The sequence below is a fragment of the Periophthalmus magnuspinnatus genome, chromosome 9 (genome assembly GCF_009829125.3).
Source record: "Periophthalmus magnuspinnatus isolate fPerMag1 chromosome 9, fPerMag1.2.pri, whole genome shotgun sequence".
NCBI classification, from domain to species: Eukaryota; Metazoa; Chordata; class Actinopteri; order Gobiiformes; family Gobiidae; genus Periophthalmus; species Periophthalmus magnuspinnatus.
In genome coordinates, this window is record NC_047134.1 from 7865462 (window position 1) to 7884956 (window position 19495).

Consider the following 19495-nt stretch of genomic DNA (forward strand, 5'->3'; position numbering starts at 1 on the left):
TCGAGCTTAGAATCAAATTCAAAGTCCTCCTCCTGACATACAAAGCCCTAAACGGTATGGCCCCATCCTATCTGCAAGATGCTATTGTCCCGTACCAGCCAAACAGAGCACTCCGCTCTCAGAATGCAGGACTATTAGTGGTTCCTAGAGTGTCCAAAAGTACAGTGGGAGGGAGAGCATTCAGTTACCAAGCTCCTGTGCTATGGAATCAACTCCCTGCTGATGTTAAACAGGCCCCCACAGTCTCTGTATTTAAGACCAGGCTTAAAACCTTCCTCTTCGGTATAGCGTATGACCAGGTTACTTAGTGAGGGAGTTAGGGTTATTAAAACCCGGGATAAGATAAGCTGCAGTAGGAGTAACTAGCTGGGGGAAGTATGGCAACCTGAGCACTATCCTCTACTTTGCCCTATTTTCTCATCAGCAATGCTATTCACATGTTGTCCTGTCCCACTCCCCCTGTGGAGTGTATCTCTTTCAGATGCCCCGATGACAGTTGGACCTCCTCCTTGCCTGGCTCTCCTCCTCCTCGCCCGGCTCTCCTCCTCCTCGTCTGGTCTCCTGGCCGATTTCTTATGTTGTCTGATTTTTCCTGTTGTGTCTGATTTTTCCTGTTGTGTCTGATTTTCTTGTTGTGTCTGATTCTTCCTGTTGTTTTGTTTTTTGTGTCTTGGCGGCACGGTGACTGAGTGCCATCACTCATGTCTCACAGCAAGAAGGTTGGTTCGATCCCCGGGTCACCAGGCCTTTCTGTGTGGAGTTTTTCATGTTTCTCCCCGTGTCTGGATGGGTTTCCTCCGGGTACTCCGGTTTCCCCCATCAACCAAAACATGAACGCCCTTCGAGACAACTGTTGTTGTGATTTTGGGCGTTACAAAAATAAATGAATTGAATTGAATTGACTATGACTAACAATATAACTAAAGCAATGGCTCTCAAACCTTTCACAACAAGTACTACCAAAGAAAAGATTTGGCTTTCCAAGTCCCACCAGATCTAAACTAGCTCTATATTAGAACTATTCCAGGTCTAATCTAGGGCTAAACCAGGTCTAAAAGTGTACTATATCATTTGCACTGTAGTTCTAAACAAGAACAGATCCAGAGGAGAAAAAAGTGGATGAAATAACTAAATAACTAAATTAGGCAAAACCACAAGCTGAAGAGCTGTCTAGTACCACCAGAAAGCTCTCACATACCAGTTTGTGAGACACTGAATTAAAGTGTGAACATTTAGCTTTAGATTTCTTGAACCACGTTTTATTAATATTATTGTCTATTGTGGTATTCTCTATAGCAATATATATATTTCTTTCTTTCTTTTTCATGGATTTAAACAATATAAATAGAATATCATCTATCAAATGTGTTATTGTGATAATAATAATAATTGTTAGTAAAGCTGTCACTGCTCATAGTGAAGAAACAAATTAGTTGCAGGCCTATATGTACCTAACCTTCCAAAAAACAAGGTGCAACATAAACTTTTAGAGCAGCAAATGGCTGAGCTCTGAGAGTTCACCACAGATAGAGGCACGACTCCACAAACAAAGATATCGTTGTCCCGTCATACAGGAAGTCCTCTCACACACATACATAAGTCCCTCCAGTAAAGTCCGAGCTTTAGAGCCTAGCGCAGCTGATTGAGTCCCTTTGTCAATGTGACTTTGGTGGGTCACATCTCCATGGCCTCCTCCCCATGGCTCCCCTGGCTGGACATAGGTGTGGGGGCAGGGCATCCGTACAGGGCCGGTGGAGAGTGGGGGTCTCTGTGAGGGACTGGAGAGGGACAGGGTGTGGGGAGTTGTCGGGGCCCACTCTGCTGCTGTCTGCGCTGCTTCTGGAGAGACTCCTTTAACCTGTGGCTAAAGGGGTCTTCTGGAGGCCGCCACAACACCAGCTCCATGCATGAGTGGCTCCTGGAAATGACACCAGAAAGTCCATCATAAATTCCGAGGTCTATCCCTGAGACTTACTAGAACGCAAGTGGTGAAAACTAGTAGTGACAAAATAAAATTTTTTTTTTTTTTTTTTGCCCAGTTGAAAGATTGAATTTGAGTGCAGAGAATTAGCTGCTCATCCAAGCTGCTTCTTCAATTCTGGTATGGTGCAGACTGAATTTTTCTTTTCACTATGCATCATACCTAGATGACTGAGGGATTACACAGACATAGTGGTGATGAAAAAAAACCCAAAAAAACAAACTCATCTCTAGCTGAGCCAAATTTGTTAAGCTCCAGTACAGATGTATTGCGTATATGCTGTCTGCATCCAATTATACAGTGTTTTATCCTATGAGAATCAGGAAGTGCACTGTTAGTGTGCCAATGTTTGTTAGCATTACCATAGCAGCAAAACTCTTGTCTCTAGTCTCTGAAAGTTGTGAAAAGCGCTCATTGCAGTGTAAAATTAGGATGCTCAGAATGCATTGTTTGTCTGAATCTGATGAAGTTTGCAAACGTTACAGGAATTTTTATGCTTTTAAAATTGCTGCTTTGTTAAGAGTTCATCATGGCCACATCCTGAGACGTATGTAAATTCTTTCAGCAACTTTTATCCAAGATACAGTGAGGCAAATAAGTATTTGAACACCCTGTGATTTTGCAAGTTCTCCCACTTTGAAATCATGGAGGGGTCTGAAAATTTCATCTTAGGTGCATGTCCACTATGAGAGACACAACCTAAAGAAATAATCTGGAAATCACATTGTATGATTTTTTAAATAATTTATTTGTATGTTACTGCTGCAAATAAGTATTTGAACTCCTCAGAAAATCAATGTTAATATTTGGTACAGTAGCCTTTGTTTGCAATTACAGAGGTCAAACGTTTCCTGTAGTTTTTCACCAGGTTTGCACACACTGCAGGAGGGATTTTGGCCCACTCCTCCACACAGATCTTCTCTAAATCAGTCAGGTTTCTGGGCTGTCACTGAGAAACATGGCGTTTGAGCTCCCTCCAAAGATTTTCTATTGGGTTTAGGTCTGGGGACCGGCTAGACCACTCCAGAACCTTGATATGCTTCTTACGGAGCCACTCCTGGGTTATCCTGGCTGTGTGCTTCAGGTCATTGTCATGTTGAAATACCCACCCACGACCCATCTTCAATGCTCTAACTGATGGAAGGAGGTTGTTCCCCAAAATCTCACAATACATGGCCCCGGTCATCCTCTCCTTAATACAGTGCTGTCATCCTGTCCCATGTGCAGAAAAACACCCCCAAAGCATGACCTCCATGCTTCACAGTAGGGATAGTGTTCTTTGGATGGTACTCATCATTCCTCTTCTTCCAAACACAGTGAGTGGAATTAAAAAGTCATATTTTTGTCTCATTTGACCACATGACTTTCTCCCATGACTCCTCTGGCTCTTTCAAATGGTCATTGGCAAAATTAAGACGGGCCTGGACATGTGCTGGTTTAAGCAGGGGAACCTTCCGTGCAATGCATGATTTTAAACTACTAGTGTATTACTAACGGCAACCTTGGAAACGGTGGTCCCAGCTCTTTTCAGGTCATTGACCAGCTCCTCCTGTGTAGTTCTGGGTTGATTCCTCACCTTTCGTAGGATCATTGAGACCCCCATGACCCCCAGATCTTGCATGGAGCCCCAGTCCGAGGGAGACTGACAGTCATGTTTAGCTTCTTCCATTCTCTAATAATTGCTCCAACAGTGGATCTTTTTTCACCAAGCTGCTTGGCAGCTTGGCAATTGCCCCGTAGCCCTTTCCAGCCTCTACAATTTTGTCTCTTGTGCATTTTGACAGTTCTTTGGTCTTGACCATGCTAGTAGTTGGAGTCTTACTGATTGTATGGGGTGGACAGGTATCTTTATGAAGCTAATGACCTCAAACAGGTGTTTCTAATTTAGGAAAATAAGTGGAGTGGAGGTGGACTTTTTAAAGGTGGACTAACAGGTCTTTGAGGGTCAGAATTCTAGCTGATAGACAGGTGTTCAAATACTTATTTGCAGTAGTAACATACAAATAAATTATTAAAAAAAATCATACACTGATTTCCAGATTTGTTTTTTAGATTATGTCTCTCACAGTGGACATGCACCTAAGATGAAAAATTCAGACCCCTCCATGATTTCTAAGCGGGAGAACTTGCAAAATCACAGGGTGTTCAAATACTTATTTGTCTCACTGTATGTGTGCTAGATTTTGGACATCTTTGTAATTAGATTCAAAATGTCTGCCTTCACATCAGTGTTAGGGTGTGGTCCCCATAGACTTTTTGCTCAGGGTCACATAAAGGCTGTGCGTACCAAATTTCACAAACAAAAATATTCTGAACCACAACTTTGCAGGGGAGCATTGGAGAGCTATATTTAAAGCAAGTTTAAGTTGCATATCTTTATGTGCAGGTCATTAAAATACACAAACACTACATTGGGCAGTTTGAATCTGGAAATGTTTGGAAAGTATGAAAGATTTTTTTAAACTTTCAAAATGGCAGCTTCATTAAGAGCTCGACATGACCACACCCTGAGATTTATACAAATTCTTTTAACAACTTTTGATCCCAGATCTGCCCTGATGTTGCTGCCTCAATTTGGAGTCAGATAAAAACCATAGTTCATTAAAGTATGAGGTCTAGATTTTGGACATCTCCATGTACATATTTATTCAAAATGGCCACCTTCATGTAGAAATAGGGTGTGGTCTCCATAGACTTTTTTGCTCAGGGCCAGGTAAACAATGTGTATGCCCAATTTCACTGGAATACAACAATCATTTTCAGCCCACCCTGCACCCTTTATACCAGGGGTCACCAACCTTTTTTAACCTGAGAGCTACTTTATGGGCACTGAGTCATACGAAGGGCTACCAGTTTGAGACGCTCTTCTGAAATAACAAATTTTCTCAGTTTGCCTTTAGTTATACATTATTAATAATGATAAATGATAATCATCTATGTGAACACACAGACCATGTTGCAAGACACTGATCACATTAATGATTTCTCAAAATAATTATCAACAATGAGCAAGGAGGGAAACAGATATCAGTATTCAGCACTTTAACTTTACTAATCTTAGTGATTGTTAAATTTCCAGATGACACTTACATCACTACATCTCATAGGAAAAGTGTCCCATTTTCACTATCCATTGACAAACCTTTTTAACAAAACATAAATAATATACATTGCACCATGTTTCATAAAGTTATCAATTATGTAATGTTAAAGAAAAATAAGCGTACATATTTTAAAATAAATCTTGGTTGCGTTGTGTGACTTTTTCACCGGTGTTGTGAAAAAAGCCTGTTGTTTACCCAAAGCTGCGTTTAGCTCTGGGCTTGTTCTCCCCGTGGGTAGTTAGTGTGGAGTTTTGTGAGACGTAGTGAAGTGTCCCTCCACATTGTGCCGCTTTGCCGTCACCACAGTCGCTCCGCAGATGAGAGGCATCTTTCACAGTCGTAAATCGTGAAAGTGATCTCTTTATTTTCGACCATGTTTTGGAGTAAGAAACTGCATTCAGCGCATCCTCACAGCGCTCGCGAGCGGAGCACTGGTTTTGTCACGCGCACAATACTGAACTTTGAAGTGAGTAGGTCAAAGTTCACCTTAACTTATCTAAACTTCACATATAATGAACATATGTTTAAGATATTGTCATTTTTAAATCTATATAAACGCAAGGGTGATAAAAAAAATAGCAACAGAATAAAATTAAATTTTAGATGCAGCTCATTAGCGAGTTGTGCTATTTTTAGAACCGGTCTGCGGGCGACTCACGTGGTGCCCGCGGGCACAGGGTTGGTGACCCTTGCTTTATACATTATTTTAAATAAAATTTGAAGGGGTCACTTGAGTCATATTAAAAGATAAGATCCAAATTCCATGTCATTGTGCCCATTCAAATTCGACAATGTTTATGAAAGATAGAATTTGTCTAATTTTTCCAAAAACTGACATTTTGTTGAAAAATTACCATGATGACACCCATTTAAAAGTGAATTGATAATCTTTTATTGCACATGGGTTTTGTGTCTTTTAGTCAAGTTTGTAGTGTTTTTTATGAAAACTGTTGGAGATGTCAAAAGATTAGGATGAGTGATTTTGTCAATGAAATTTGTTTGATCCAATATGGCAGGCTTCCTGTAGGATTTAGGGTGGGGCCATAATAGCATCAAAAATAGGTCAATGATACGTTTCATTTACCTACAATGCCATTTTTCTCAGCCAGGCTCCCATTGGTGAAATGTAAATACATTTTTGAGGCGGCACTATTGAGCCATCTTTCTTTCTTTTTTTTTTCGGGCCTTCACTCAAAATTAGAGCTCATTCTAATTTTAGATACCACTTACTTGTCTATACATTAGTGTTTACTGCTTGTTTTTTGTGATTTTCCTCAAAATTGTACAGATACAATAGAGCTCTCGTGTGAGTCACTGACTAGAGACACTGACTTGCCCTCTAGGTCAAGTTTAAGGTTAGATCTGTGGAGACACATCAGTGCTCACAATAAGAAGGCTTACTTTTTTTTAGGCATATAAGCAATAAATACCTCAATATATGAATACATGCAAGATAGACAAGTTTAACGCCATACTGTGGACCATTCCAGAGAAATGATTACACCTCCATAAACAGGTGGCTGACCCTCTTCCTGAAAAGTTACATAATGCAACTTTAATATCTCTAATTACTGGACCTATCGACATGAAAAAAAAGCTGGCCCCAAACTGTCTGTGTCTATGTCAGCTCAAATGTTGATGAGTCATCTAAACCCTACCGCTTATTCAAGGAATTCACATAGTGACATTTGTGGACCAAATCCAAAGAAAGATATTTTAAAATTGATTACCAAGGTGACTGAAATACTTCTGAACTAAAAAAGGCTAAACTACACACACCCTTATATATGAAACACTACTACTAATATTGGTGTATGTATTCCTGTTCCCCGGTGAGTTCACTGTAGCAGAGTGAGTGGTGAGGCATGAGCACATACATAGACTGAGCCACAGTGTGGGGCAGGATGTCGGTCAGTCCCCTCTGCAGACCCTTCTTCAGACTGTCCGACAGTACCAGCACTGGCCTTCGGGGGCAGACCTCTACCTCCAGCTCCGAGTCCGAGTCGTCCTCCAGTGTGATTCTGAAACACACACTCATGTGGACCAAGTCTGAGCAGGACTGAGCAGGGGAAATGGCACATAGCGTACCACATCCTCTCATCTCACTGGTATTTACACCTTAGAAAATCAGCAAATGACATTTGGCTGGGGTACCCGATTTTCACACTGTAGAAGGACGAAAGTATTTAAATCTGTCTGGCCCCTTAGCACATCATTAATACCCACATGCATTGGAATTTGTAATTGGAATTTTCAGATCCTAGTGCCACAAGGCATTACCATCAAATTGAAAATGTCTTCTGGATAGGGGCTGAAACATCTTGATTGCAACAGTGTCCAAATGACCACCAAACCTCCTCTAATTTTTTCAGAAAACAAAGTGAAACCAGAGAGGACCACTGAAGAACAGACAATGAAAACGCTGATTTCTCTGCTTAGGTCCAAGTAGATGAGAAACAAAAATACTTCATTAGCTGCAGACAGTAAGCAGTGGCCTCATTTTATCACAAAGTGCTGCTTTTGCAATGTACACTTTTAGGGAAAAGACTCATTTACAAAAAAATCCAGGTACCCCAGTTTTTATTACTTTTCTGATTTGGTCTATCCTCCAATAGTGGCCTACAGAGGCCTTGTTCACATGCACACCATAATCTGATTATTATCTGATTTGTGAACATTTAAAAAATGAGTATTATGCAAAATGTATTGTTTGAGCTCTACCATGTTATAAAGTTGTTCACTCATCAAAAACATGCCTGAAGAGGTTTTAAATGCCATCCATGTATGTTTGAGTAATCTAGCGATCGCTCCTTACGGTTAGCAAGATGAGCCTGTCTAAATCTCAGCCCACAAACCTAAATCACCAACGTTTGTACAGCGAAGTTTTCCAAAACAAAAACAATGCACTACAATTTCACAAACCTGATGTGATGTGCAGTAGTTTCATTAGCAGAATGCACGCCAATTGTAAAATTGTAATGTGATAGCGCTCTGAAGGAAGAGAGTGTGGAGAGTAAAGGGCGGGGAGACTCAAAAATTGAGTGTCAAAAATACAAATTAAACCAATTAAACATGTTAAAACATTATATTCAGCAAATATTGCATTTTCAAATCAATAAGGTCATACGGTGATCTAAATATGTTATGTGTTAGCAATTAATATCTCATAGAAGTAAAATACCCCCTGCTTTAAGATTACCGTATTTTCCGGACTATAGGTCGCACTTTTTTTTCATATTTTGGCTGGGGGTGCAACTTAAACTCAGATGTGACTAATGCGAGGGCCCTCTAGGCTTGTGTACCAGTAACACAGCCACGCAGATGTGGGAGCAGCACTTCATCTACTTCCTGAGTTGACGGAGTGCAGAAGCGATACCGAGGATGAACAATTCTATGGATTTAGTGATTTGGAGTGAGACTGAGAGTAAACTTTTTAGCTTGTTTTTTAAAGCTTTAGTTATCTGATTAACTGTTAATATCTTACGTTAACATACCAGACATGTATTCAGTTTGTTGTCTATGCTTCATGCAGCTGAATAAATACATGTTATGTAATGGTTGATTAAACATCTTACAGTTCCCTTGTTTGACCAATAGATGGTGCTGGTGTGTTTGTAATATCTGTAAGAAAATGTATTTGATTCTTTTTCTTTAATACATTTCATATATGCAATTTGGTATGTATATGTAATATGAGCCAGAGCTTATGTTATATTTTATGTGTTTGCTAGTTCTACAGTGTGAAGTGTGATGAAGAAGTAAGACCACAGTAAACATCAGTGAAAAGAAATCTCATGTCTCTTGTGTTTGTGGACAAGCCGGCATGTTACTTTAGCTTAGTTATCTGATTAACTGTTAATATCTTACGTTAACATACCAGACACATATTCACTTCGTTCTCTATGTGTTACGTCAGCGTGCTGTACTGCTTTCAGCCTGTTGTTCTCTTTTTTATTGTTATTATTATAAGTGCGACTTATGTTTTTTTCTTCATTATTATGCATTTTTTTCTCTGGTGCGACTTATCCTCCAGAGAGATGTATAGTCTGGAAAATACGGTATTTAAATGACCACAAAATGTGTTGTGAGTATTCAGGGAGATTATGATCAGAAAGAAATCTGATGATTTTACTGCTCCAAAGAGCTGACATTAATCAGAATTTGAGTGTGCATGTAACCACAGCCAGTGAGTGCACCCTGCCCAGGCCTGGAGCAGACAACACCATCTGCTATACCACTGCATGTGGTATAGCAGATGGTATAATAATAATAATAATATATCTATATATATATATATATCTATGTTCTTCTTCTAATGCTCCAGCAAAGGGGAGGGGGGCATCCCGTCCCCATGCGTTGAGCCGACCAGGTGAACCAGTTTTTTCCAACGCTGGCTGTCTAGGGCCAGCTGCTCTGCGTCCTCTATGGTGACTCCAAGTTGTTGGAGGTCGCCCACAATGACGTCAAGCCATCGGGTGCGGGGCTTGCCTCGTGGTCATTTCCAGCCTGCCGCCTTTGGGTCAAACTGGAGGATGGCTCACGTGGGATGGTCAGCAGGTCAGTCACACTCACACACTCACTCACTCACACACTCACACACTCACTCACTCACTCACTCACTCACTCACTCACTCTCTCACTCTCTCACTCTCTCACTCTCTCACTCTCTCACTCTCTCACTCTCTCTCTCTCTCTCTCTCTCTCTCTCTCTCTCTCTCTCTCTCTCTCTCTCTCTCTCTCTCTCTCTCTCTCTCTCTCTCTCTCTCTCTCTCTCTCTCTCTCTCTCTCTCTCTCTCTCTCTCTCTCTCTCTCTCTCTCTCTCTCTCTCTCTCTCTCTCTCTCTCTCTCTCTCTCTCTCTCTCTCTCTCTCTCTCTCTCTCTCTCTCTCTCTCTCTCTCTCTCTCTCTCTCTCTCTCTCTCTCTCTCTCTCTCTCTCTCTCTCATATATATATCTAATCTCCCATCAACAATCCTCAAGACAAATCCAAACTAAACTATACATACCGGTCCTCTATCTCCTGCAGTCTCCTCTGAGCAGCCTCCATCTCCATGCAGGAACTGTGAGGGCCTAGTGCAGGCTGGGCGAGGGATGTGTGAGGAGTGGGACAGGGAAGAGCGGAGCCACTCGAGGGAGTAACAGAGGAGCTGCTGTTCCCCATGACCCACGGCAATGATGGATGAGGAGCGCAGCACCCCCTCTATCTCCATGAGGCGCCTGCGTTTGGCAGTGCACACCCTGAACACGCACAAGAAGATTTGAGATTAGGGAGGTTGAGATAAAATGGTTTATTGATACTGGTCTGAATAATCATGAGCATTGACATTCAGATATTCATTTGAACAAGTATTGATACTAAAAAAGTCACATTCACAGGACAGAAATAAACCTTTCCTCAATAGCTTTAGAATGATCCTGAGCTGTATCAGAACAGATATAAGACCACATGGTACTACGATTTAATGTAGAAAATGACGTTCTATTGTCTAAATAAAGAGTGTTTATTATTATCATAGTGGCATCAGAATCTGTATTGAATATCAAGTCTATTCCATAGTATTGAAATAGTTTGAAATTTTAGTATCGTGACAACACTAAAACCTAATAGATAAAAGCTGGTCACATACTAGTGGGAATGCAATGTGTTAGACAACAGAATCTATATCGCAATATTGGCTGATGCAATTGATATATCAAGAAAAAATATATATTGCAACACAAATCTCTCCATTTTACAAAAGTGCCCTGTTTATGTCAAGTAAAGTGGACAAAAAGGCAGATTGCATTCATGATTTTCCTGTTTAAGTCCTACATTAGAACTGGGTTGGTCCCAGTTTGAAAGGTAAATGAGGGCATGTACCGGTACATTTTTGTTAATGTAACTGAACTTACTGTGCCAAAAAGTATGTTAAAATGTCACAACAATATCACTATCACAATGCAAAACAGTTATTGAATATTGCTTCTTTTTCTCATATCATGCAGCCCTAGTAACTACAATAATCTGATAACCAATTATTTGGTTTACATGCACAAGTGAAATCTGATCATCAATATCACCTGGTGACACCTGGTAGATTTTTAGATTAACTGTTGTATTTGGAACAAAGAACAATGCATTTTAAAATAATTCTTTCAATCTTAAAGGCGTGGATTATTAGTCTGTCTACATCTCCAAAGATCAAAATGGTCTGTCACACCTTGTGATGTCATGTAGTGGTAGTTTTCCATTTAACAGCTATCTTTTACCATTTGTTCAGTAGCGATTGGCAATTCCAGAGCTGACATTATCCAAATGGTTCTAGTGAAGGTGTATGGAGTTTAAAAACACAATGGAGCACTTCCTGTATTACCACATGATATCACAAGGTGGAATAGAGTGTTTTCCGTTTGAGAGATGAACTCAGTCTAAATAAACAGGATTTGTGTGTAAACATGTGTGAATGAAACAAAACACAACTCCAGGTATGCTTGTGATGAGGAAACATCAAAACATGAATCACAAAATAACATAATATAGGCCTTTTAGAGTGTTCTTTCATTTTTGTCTTTGCCATATTAGTTTGCCCTTTTTGCATGATTTTTGTCAAAACCTGCACAGGTGTGAACGACTGGATTACTCATATCAGATTATTGGATTTCTGGAGTTGTCAGATTATTAAAATTTCATGTAAATTGATTTTTAATATGTCTGTTAACATGACCAAATAGACAAGATAAACAATATTACAATGTGACTTTTCACTTACTCATTGTCGCTTCTCCGTCTGTGCTTTCTGAGACACCTGGTCTCCCAGCTGCAGGAGGGAGGAAAAGACATTACACCCCAAGCGCAGGTCAATAGTAAGGCTAAAAATTAACAATATAGATAATTTATAAAGAGGCATGTAATTTTATGTCTGAGATTATGAATTCTATGGTGGAATTTGTTGTCAGATTACAGATTTGGTGACCTGGTTTATAGTTTATATCTTTGTAATTACTGGGCCTAGCCACATGAAACAAAAACTGGCACAAAGTTCAACCTCTTCACTGTCAGTTTAAAAAAACAAAAGTGAAATTATTTTTCACAACAGCTTCAGAGAGTGGTGCCATTATTCAACCCAAAATCTTATTGTCAGTTGAAAGAACTTCAAAAGGTGCACTATGTAACTTTTCTGGTCGAGGGTCTGTCTCAATGGAGATGTTTTTTTTTTTCTGGAATGTCCCACAGTATATCATTAAAGATATCTACCCTGTAAGTATTCAATTACAGGTGGTTTAATTGCTAAAAAATAAATAAAATAAAAATCACTGATACACAAGTCTCTCCACAAATTTGACATGTAACTTTGCCTTATGGCATCACCTGCCAAATAACATTAATGCCATTCTGTGGAACATTAAATGCAAAAAACCCCATCTCCGTAGACAAAAGTACATCCCTCCACCAGAAATGTTACACAGTACACCTCTAAGACATCAACATTTGTTTGGGATTGGCTCCTCAAACTTGCAGCATTAATCTCATAAGGTTTAAGATTAGTGGATTTTAAGTTTGGCTATTTCTTTCAAAAACAGTGATTCTCCCATAGAGTTAAATTGGTGGTTTTAAGATTCTAGTATGTGATGATGAAATACTTGTGGATGGGAGGCAGTTTTCCCTATTGATTACACAGTACTTTGTCTTGAGATATCCAAAAGGTTAATTCACTAGTTGATCCTGATCATTCTACTACTACTAAACTTCTACTAAACCCAAGGACTCACTATATTACAACAGAAATCAGTATTTTAGCAATATTAATTTCATCTGTATTAAATATAAAATTGTGAGCGAGACTGTTGAGCTCTGTAGGCCCCTGCCCTCAATCTGAAATTACAACATCATGAAATTCTAATGAAAGCTTATTGAAGCTAAATGAAAAGCTGTGGATCTTACCTGTTGGAGAAGTGTGCTGGCTTGTGCAGGCGTGGGGCTGTGACTGGAGCTCCCAGGGTGAACTCAGGGGGGCTGCTGGGGACACAGAAGGGGTACATGGAGGGCAGCAGACCCAGCTGAAACACAGAGGCTGGGTGATGCATGCTAGACCAGCCTACTACAGTCTGCAACACAGTATAAGACAAGGCTAAGACAAAGGACTTTAAAAATGTAAATGAAAAGATACTTCAAGATCAGTGTAATGGTCAATAGGCAGCATGCAGACATGCATCAATTGTTTAGCTTACTCAGGGTCGTAAAGGGACACTATGTAACTTTTCTGATGGGGGGTTACATGTTTGTAGAGATTAGGCATGGGACAATATTGAAATTTGATGTCATGATTATCAAGGCCAAAATAATTGAGATTATTAACTTTGCTGATAGTTTACAACATTTATGGATAATTATAATTTTAGTATTAAGAATAAGTCTAATATTTAAACTGTTATAGGATTGTACTTTGTTACACGTAAAAACAACAACAATCTAGATGAAATCATCATGAATAAGTGCTTTTTTTCTGCACATTCTGGTGATATAATGGCCATTATTTTTGTTAGCGATTATCACGATTATACAAAACGTCCCACAAATGCTTATTCCCTACCCTTTTCACGATAAATTTCTAATTTCTAAAAAAAAACAACAAAAAAAAAAACAAAAAAAACAACAAGCCAGAACTGTTCCACTGCAAGACATTAAATTCGATCTTGCAACTACTACAGATGTTTTTATTGTTCAAAAACACGTTGAAAAACATGCATCCTGTACACAGATCTGAGCTGTGACTGCTGGTGCCATTTGCTCGTCGATTGAGAGATAGACAAGTTTAATGTACTATGAAACAAAGCTTTAAATATCTGGATACAACCAGTTTCAGACATTTCACTAATAAAATTACACAGTGCACCTTTAATATTTGCACTTAGCACGTGAAACACATTTCAGGGAAGAAAACAAAGTTAACCTCAACTTGGTAAGCTAATTTCCTCAAATATTGCCTGTTGAATTTATAGTCCAAAATTAAGTTTAAAAAGGTGGGCGTGTCAGCTATAAATTTGTAATGTTTTAACCAATGATCTGCAAAACAGTATAATATACAGTATAATAATAAACTGACATAATCCAGAGGAGGCCCTTGCAATTACCCCATTTTAAGTTTCTATCTATAAAAGTACGCAAGCTCCTTTATCCCTGACAAATAGCGTTATATTATTACTAACATTCTGATTATAATAAACAATAAGTGACAAGATTATTAAAGTTATAAATAGTGGATCTTTAACTCCAGACCTGTGCAGCTGTCTTGTCTGTCGATGATGTCTTCTGTAATGTTTAGTGACTAGCCCTGCACGTTTAGCCAGTTTTAAATATGATCCTTTCGTGCACAAAAGCGTTATAAGTTTAAGTAAAATAGCCCAGGTCCGTTGCTGTCCGGTGGTAAACAGAGAGGCCGGGAAATGAGCCCATATGCGTGGTCGCTGGAGCTCTTAGCCTCGGCTCGGCTTTCCCGCAACGCCAAAACACTCCGCAAGCTTCTAGAAAGTGCGTAGTCAACGTAGACGGATTGCATCATGGGTAATGTATTTCTTGTCATACAAAAGCAAAGGATTTAAAGCAAATCTCTAATTTTTACGCCCTTTTAGGCACAATAGAAATATTTAAAAGCCAAAACTAAAAAAAAAATGCCTAGTATAACTGAAAATTTATTTGATTTATTTTATATTAGAATCGTTTGAAATCCGCAAGGGACTACACTTTTTTCCTGTTCACAATATCACGTGCCCTTGTGCCGTTTAAAGCCACAGTTGGGCATTTTTGGAGCTTTGTTATCTCAAATAACAGGTGTCATGTGACCGTAAGAGAGCATAGTGTCCTTACTCCGCTCTGAGCACTCAGCAGTGAACAGGTAGGGATATCGCCTAGTTCTGCAGCACTTTTCACATACTTGGTTTATTTTGTTGGTGTTACTGTGCTGATGTTTGTGATAGCTGTATAGTTTTCACTAAAATTACTCGGAATAAAACTGGTCTATAATATATTGTTATACCGAATCGCTTCCAGAATGGTTCCTTTGCTCATCCTCTCAGTGCTGGCAGCTGTGGTCTGTGAAGAGACATGCAGTAAGTGACCTAAGCCTTTTCTTTGATTAAAAACAAGATTTATGGCCAAATATTGACAAAATAGTTACCCGATCACATGGGTTCACAGACTTTCCATTTATTTAAATGTATAGCATGTTTTGGCAAAGTGTCTAAAATAATTTGATCTTGTAACTAAAGCTTCATCTGTAGTATTTTTTTTTTTCTTTTAACAGAAGTAATACAACTCTTATTACTGTGTGTCTGTAGAATTTATTATTTAGCAATTTCTTTTGGGGATCTTGATGATTGTGTAATCAATTTGGCCTAAGCTCTAGTAAATTACATGTGATATTCTGTCTGAGTAGTCTGAAAATTTTTCATGTTTAAAAAGCACAGAATATTTCAGAAATACCTCAGTGACCTCCTCCTCTTGAATACTGCATGTTTGTCTTTTACCACAAGACACGAATGGCATGATAGTGGTAGTATTATCAAGCGATTTCCCAAACTAACATGTAAATTTATGAACCTCCTGAAAGTTACATTACTGTGTAATATACAATATATTTTTGCGCAAATTATTGCTGACTTTGTTTGGTCTGGTTCTTGTCCTGGTTTTGTCGAGGTTGAGTCCAGATTTAGCTCAGGGTTTAGTCCAGTTTTGATGTAGTGTGTGTGAAAGTGTGAACGCAGCTTAAAGCACTATGTAACATGACTGTAATAGGCCTGTGGAGGTGACTCATTTATGAGGCCATTGGGGTATACATTGAATTCTAAACTCTCCTCATCAGATTGCTTTGCACTTTGAACTCTGCTCAGGTTACTTAACTTTCTCGCTGAACGTGGCATTTCTGACACGTGAACTAAAAACTATACTCTCTTTGCTGTAGACTCCCAGGTGAACAGTGAGCTGCTGGTGGCCCTGAATAAGGCTCTGCTGCGCTCAGTGGAGACTCAGGAGGGGCTGCCTAACCCCAGTGTGCACCTGGCCCTGCGTCTGTCGGACCTGCACAATCAGGCCCAAGAGAGCACCCACCTACACCGTCTCACCAGTCTGCTGCACGCTCACATCCAGAGGTCAGTGGTCATGCCCGTTTGCGGGCTACACGCTCCAGAATGAGAATATGTCCCTCTCTCACATACACTGCCTGGCCAAAAAAAAAAGTCACCACCTGTATTTAACTAAGCAAATAGGTTGGTGTTGCTGCAGGTGGTCTGGTCTAGGTTCAGCAACATTATGTGCTCAAAGAATGAGGTCAACTGGCTACCTGAATATACTGAATGACCAGGTTATTCCATCAATGGATTTTTTCTTCCCTGATGGCACAGGCATATTCCAAAATGACAATGTCAGGATTCATCGGGCTCAAATTGTGAAAGAGTGCTTCAGGGAGCATGAGACATCAACCCCATTGAGAATCTTTGGGATGTGCTGGAAAAGGCCTTACACAGCAGTCAGACTCTACCATCATCAATGCAAAATCTTGGTGAACACTGGATGGAAATAAATCTTGTGAAATTGCAGAAGCTTGTCACAAGCTTAAAACAATCATACAGCGAATGCGTGCTGTAATAAAAGCTAAACGCAATCCAACAAAAATATTAGAGTACATGCGCTTTTTTTTTGGCCAGGCAGTGTAGGATGGCAGGTGGTAGTTTTTCAGTATTAATCATCACAGGTGGGTAATGGGTAATAAGAAATAGTATTTTCAGAGTACTTTTCTAGCAATATACTTTTACTCCTATGTGAGTAAGATTTTTGTATTGAAGTAACAGTGCTCTTACTTGAGTAAAAGTTTTGGTTCTTCTTCCCACTGTGTACAAGGGACAAAAACTTTATGCTAACAATATGAAATGATTTGAATATTTGTGTTTCTTGCTCCACTCCTTCAGATATGATTTTGTTTGTCTCCTTTTTGTGCCTGTCCTTTGAAAATACCACATTTTGTGCATTATTTAATGAGTCCTTCCAATTACATTAATTTAAAATTATAAATCAGATGCTGTCCTGACTATTACTCTTTAAGTTACTCTTACAGTGTTTTTTCCAAATGCTTTTTTACTCTTACTTGAGTAATTTCTTAGACCACTACTATGTACTTCTACTTTATTATTATTATTATTATTATTATTATTATTATTATTATTATTATTATTATTATTATTATTATTATTATTATTATTATTATTATTATTATTATTATTATTATTATTATTATTATATAATGTTATTATCTTACACTCGTCATGGGGGGCTTCTGAACCACTCTTAGTCTGACCCGTCCCCCAGGACCTGTTTGCCATAGGAGACCCTACCAGGGGCACAAAGCCTCCGACAACATAGCTCCCAGGATCATTTGAGTGCTCAAACCCCTCCACCACGTTAAGGTGGCGGTTCAAGGATGGGGGTCAGGAGTGTAAGAACAAGGCCTGTTACGTCTCCCGGATTGGCGTTACCGAGGCCCCACCCTGGAGCCAGGCCTGGGGTGGATGCTCGTTAACGAGCAGCGAGGTGGGGCCATCCTCCTGTGGACCCACCACCTGCATGAGGAGCTGTGAGGGGCGAGTGTGATCTAGGCGGCAGTTGAAGGCAGGGGCCTCGACGACCAGATCTCCGGACATGAAGACTGGCTCTGGGGACATGGTATGTTACCTCACTGGGGGGGAAGGAGCCTGAGCTTGTTAGGGAGGTTGAGCATTACTGGCTAGATATAGCCGGGCTTGCTCATTGCCCCACAGCTCAGCTGACGCGTGTTGGAGTTCACCCCGGTGAACGAGAGGGTAGCGTCCCTGCGCCTCTGGGTCGGGGACAGGTCTCTCACTGTTGTGTCGGCCTACGGCCCAAACAGCTGTGCAGAGTACCTGGCCTTATTGGAGTCCCTGGGAGGGGTACTAGTTAGTACACCAACCGGGGACTCCGTTGTTCTCCTGGGGGACTTCAATGCCCATGTGGGTAATGACAGTGACACCTGGAGGGGCATGATTGGAAGAATGGCCTCCCTGATCTGAACCTGAGCGGTGTTTTGTTATTGGACTTCTGTGCTAGTCACAGTTTGTCCATAACAAACACCATGTTCGAGCACAAGGTTGTCCCGTCAGTGCACGTGGCACCAGGACACCCTAGGTCGGAGGTTGATGATCGACTTTGTTGTTGTGTTATCTGATCTCCGACCTATTGTCGAGCGGCTGCTCGTAGTTGTGGTCATAAGGTCTGCGGTGCTTGTCGCGGCGGCAACCCCTGAAGCCGGTGTTGAACACCGGAAGTAAGGGATGCCCTCAGGCTGAAGGAGGAGTCCTATCTAGCCTTGTTGGCTCGTGGGACTCCTGAATCAGCTGACGAGTACCAGCGGGCCAAGCGTGCCGTGGCCTGTGCAGTCGCAGAGGATAAAACTCGGGTTTGGGAAGAGTTTGGGCAGGCCATGGAGGAGGACTATTGGACGGCCTCAAAGAGATTCCGTCCAACGTCTCAGGAGGGGGAGGCAGTGCTTCACCAACACCGATTACAGTGCGGGCGGAACGCTTGAGTGAAAGTTTGATTGATTGATTGATTGAAGTTCAAGTATCTCGGGGTCTTGTTCACGAGTGAGGGAAGGACGGAGCGTGAGATTGACAGGCGGATTGGTGTAGTGATGCAGCAGCTGTATTGGTCCACTGTGGTAAAGAAGGAGCTGAACTGGAAGGCAAAGCTCTCCATTTACCGGTCAATCTACATTCCACTCTCACCTGTGGTCATGAGATCTGGGTAATGACTGAATGGACGAGATCACTGATACAAGCAGTCACATGGGAAGAGCTCGGAGTAGAGCCGCTGCTCCTACACGTCGAGAGGAACCAGTTGATGTGGCCCCGGCATCTGTTCAGGATGCCTCTTCCTCTAGGGAGGTGTTCTGGGCATGTCCCACCGGGAGGAAGCCCCGAAGAAGACCCAGGACACGCTGGAGGGACTATGTCTCTCGGCTGGCCTGGGAAAGCCTTGGGTCCCCGGGAGGAGCTGCAGGACGTGTCTGGGGTGAGGGAAATCAGGGAGTCCCCGCTTAGACTGCTGCCCCCACGACCCGGTCCCGGATAAGCGGAAGAAAATGTATTATTAGGCCTGAGCCTGGGACTCCGTCCCGGCGAGGGACTCATTAAAACCACGTCCGGAGCATGGAAAATGGCAAAAATCAAGTAGTAAACACGCCCCGACCTGGCAGTGAGTGGTGTCAAAATTTAGAACTCGACGATCTCTAATTGTCACAAAAGACCCCGAGAAAAAATAACGAAAGACGACTCGGTAGCGCCACCTCAAACTTTGATTTTCGTGGGGCCAATGGGAGCCCGACTCGGAAAAAAGTCGACGTAAAAATCCGAAACTCACATCAAAAA

At 40.9% G+C, this 19495-nt stretch overlaps 2 protein-coding genes across 2 annotated transcripts in view; one reads left to right on the top strand and one right to left on the bottom strand.

Annotated features, from left to right (window-relative positions):
• Positions 1–19495, top strand: part of tcn2 (transcobalamin II) — a 49005-nt gene that overhangs the window by 17924 nt on the left and 11586 nt on the right. Inside the window, exons 2-3 of the mRNA XM_055224465.1 lie at positions 15106–15169; positions 16021–16207. Coding sequence (XP_055080440.1) covers positions 15112–15169; positions 16021–16207 — 245 coding nt within the window. The 5' untranslated portion in view covers positions 15106–15111. The remainder of the gene's footprint in view (positions 1–15105; positions 15170–16020; positions 16208–19495) is intronic.
• ccdc117 (coiled-coil domain containing 117) lies at positions 1402–14546 on the bottom strand. Its single transcript, XM_033973009.2, is given in 7 exon segments — positions 1402–1918; positions 6963–7106; positions 10090–10254; positions 10256–10321; positions 11833–11880; positions 13005–13168; positions 14340–14546. Coding segments are annotated over 6 exon segments (810 nt in total). The 5' UTR covers positions 13148–13168; positions 14340–14546; the 3' UTR covers positions 1402–1674.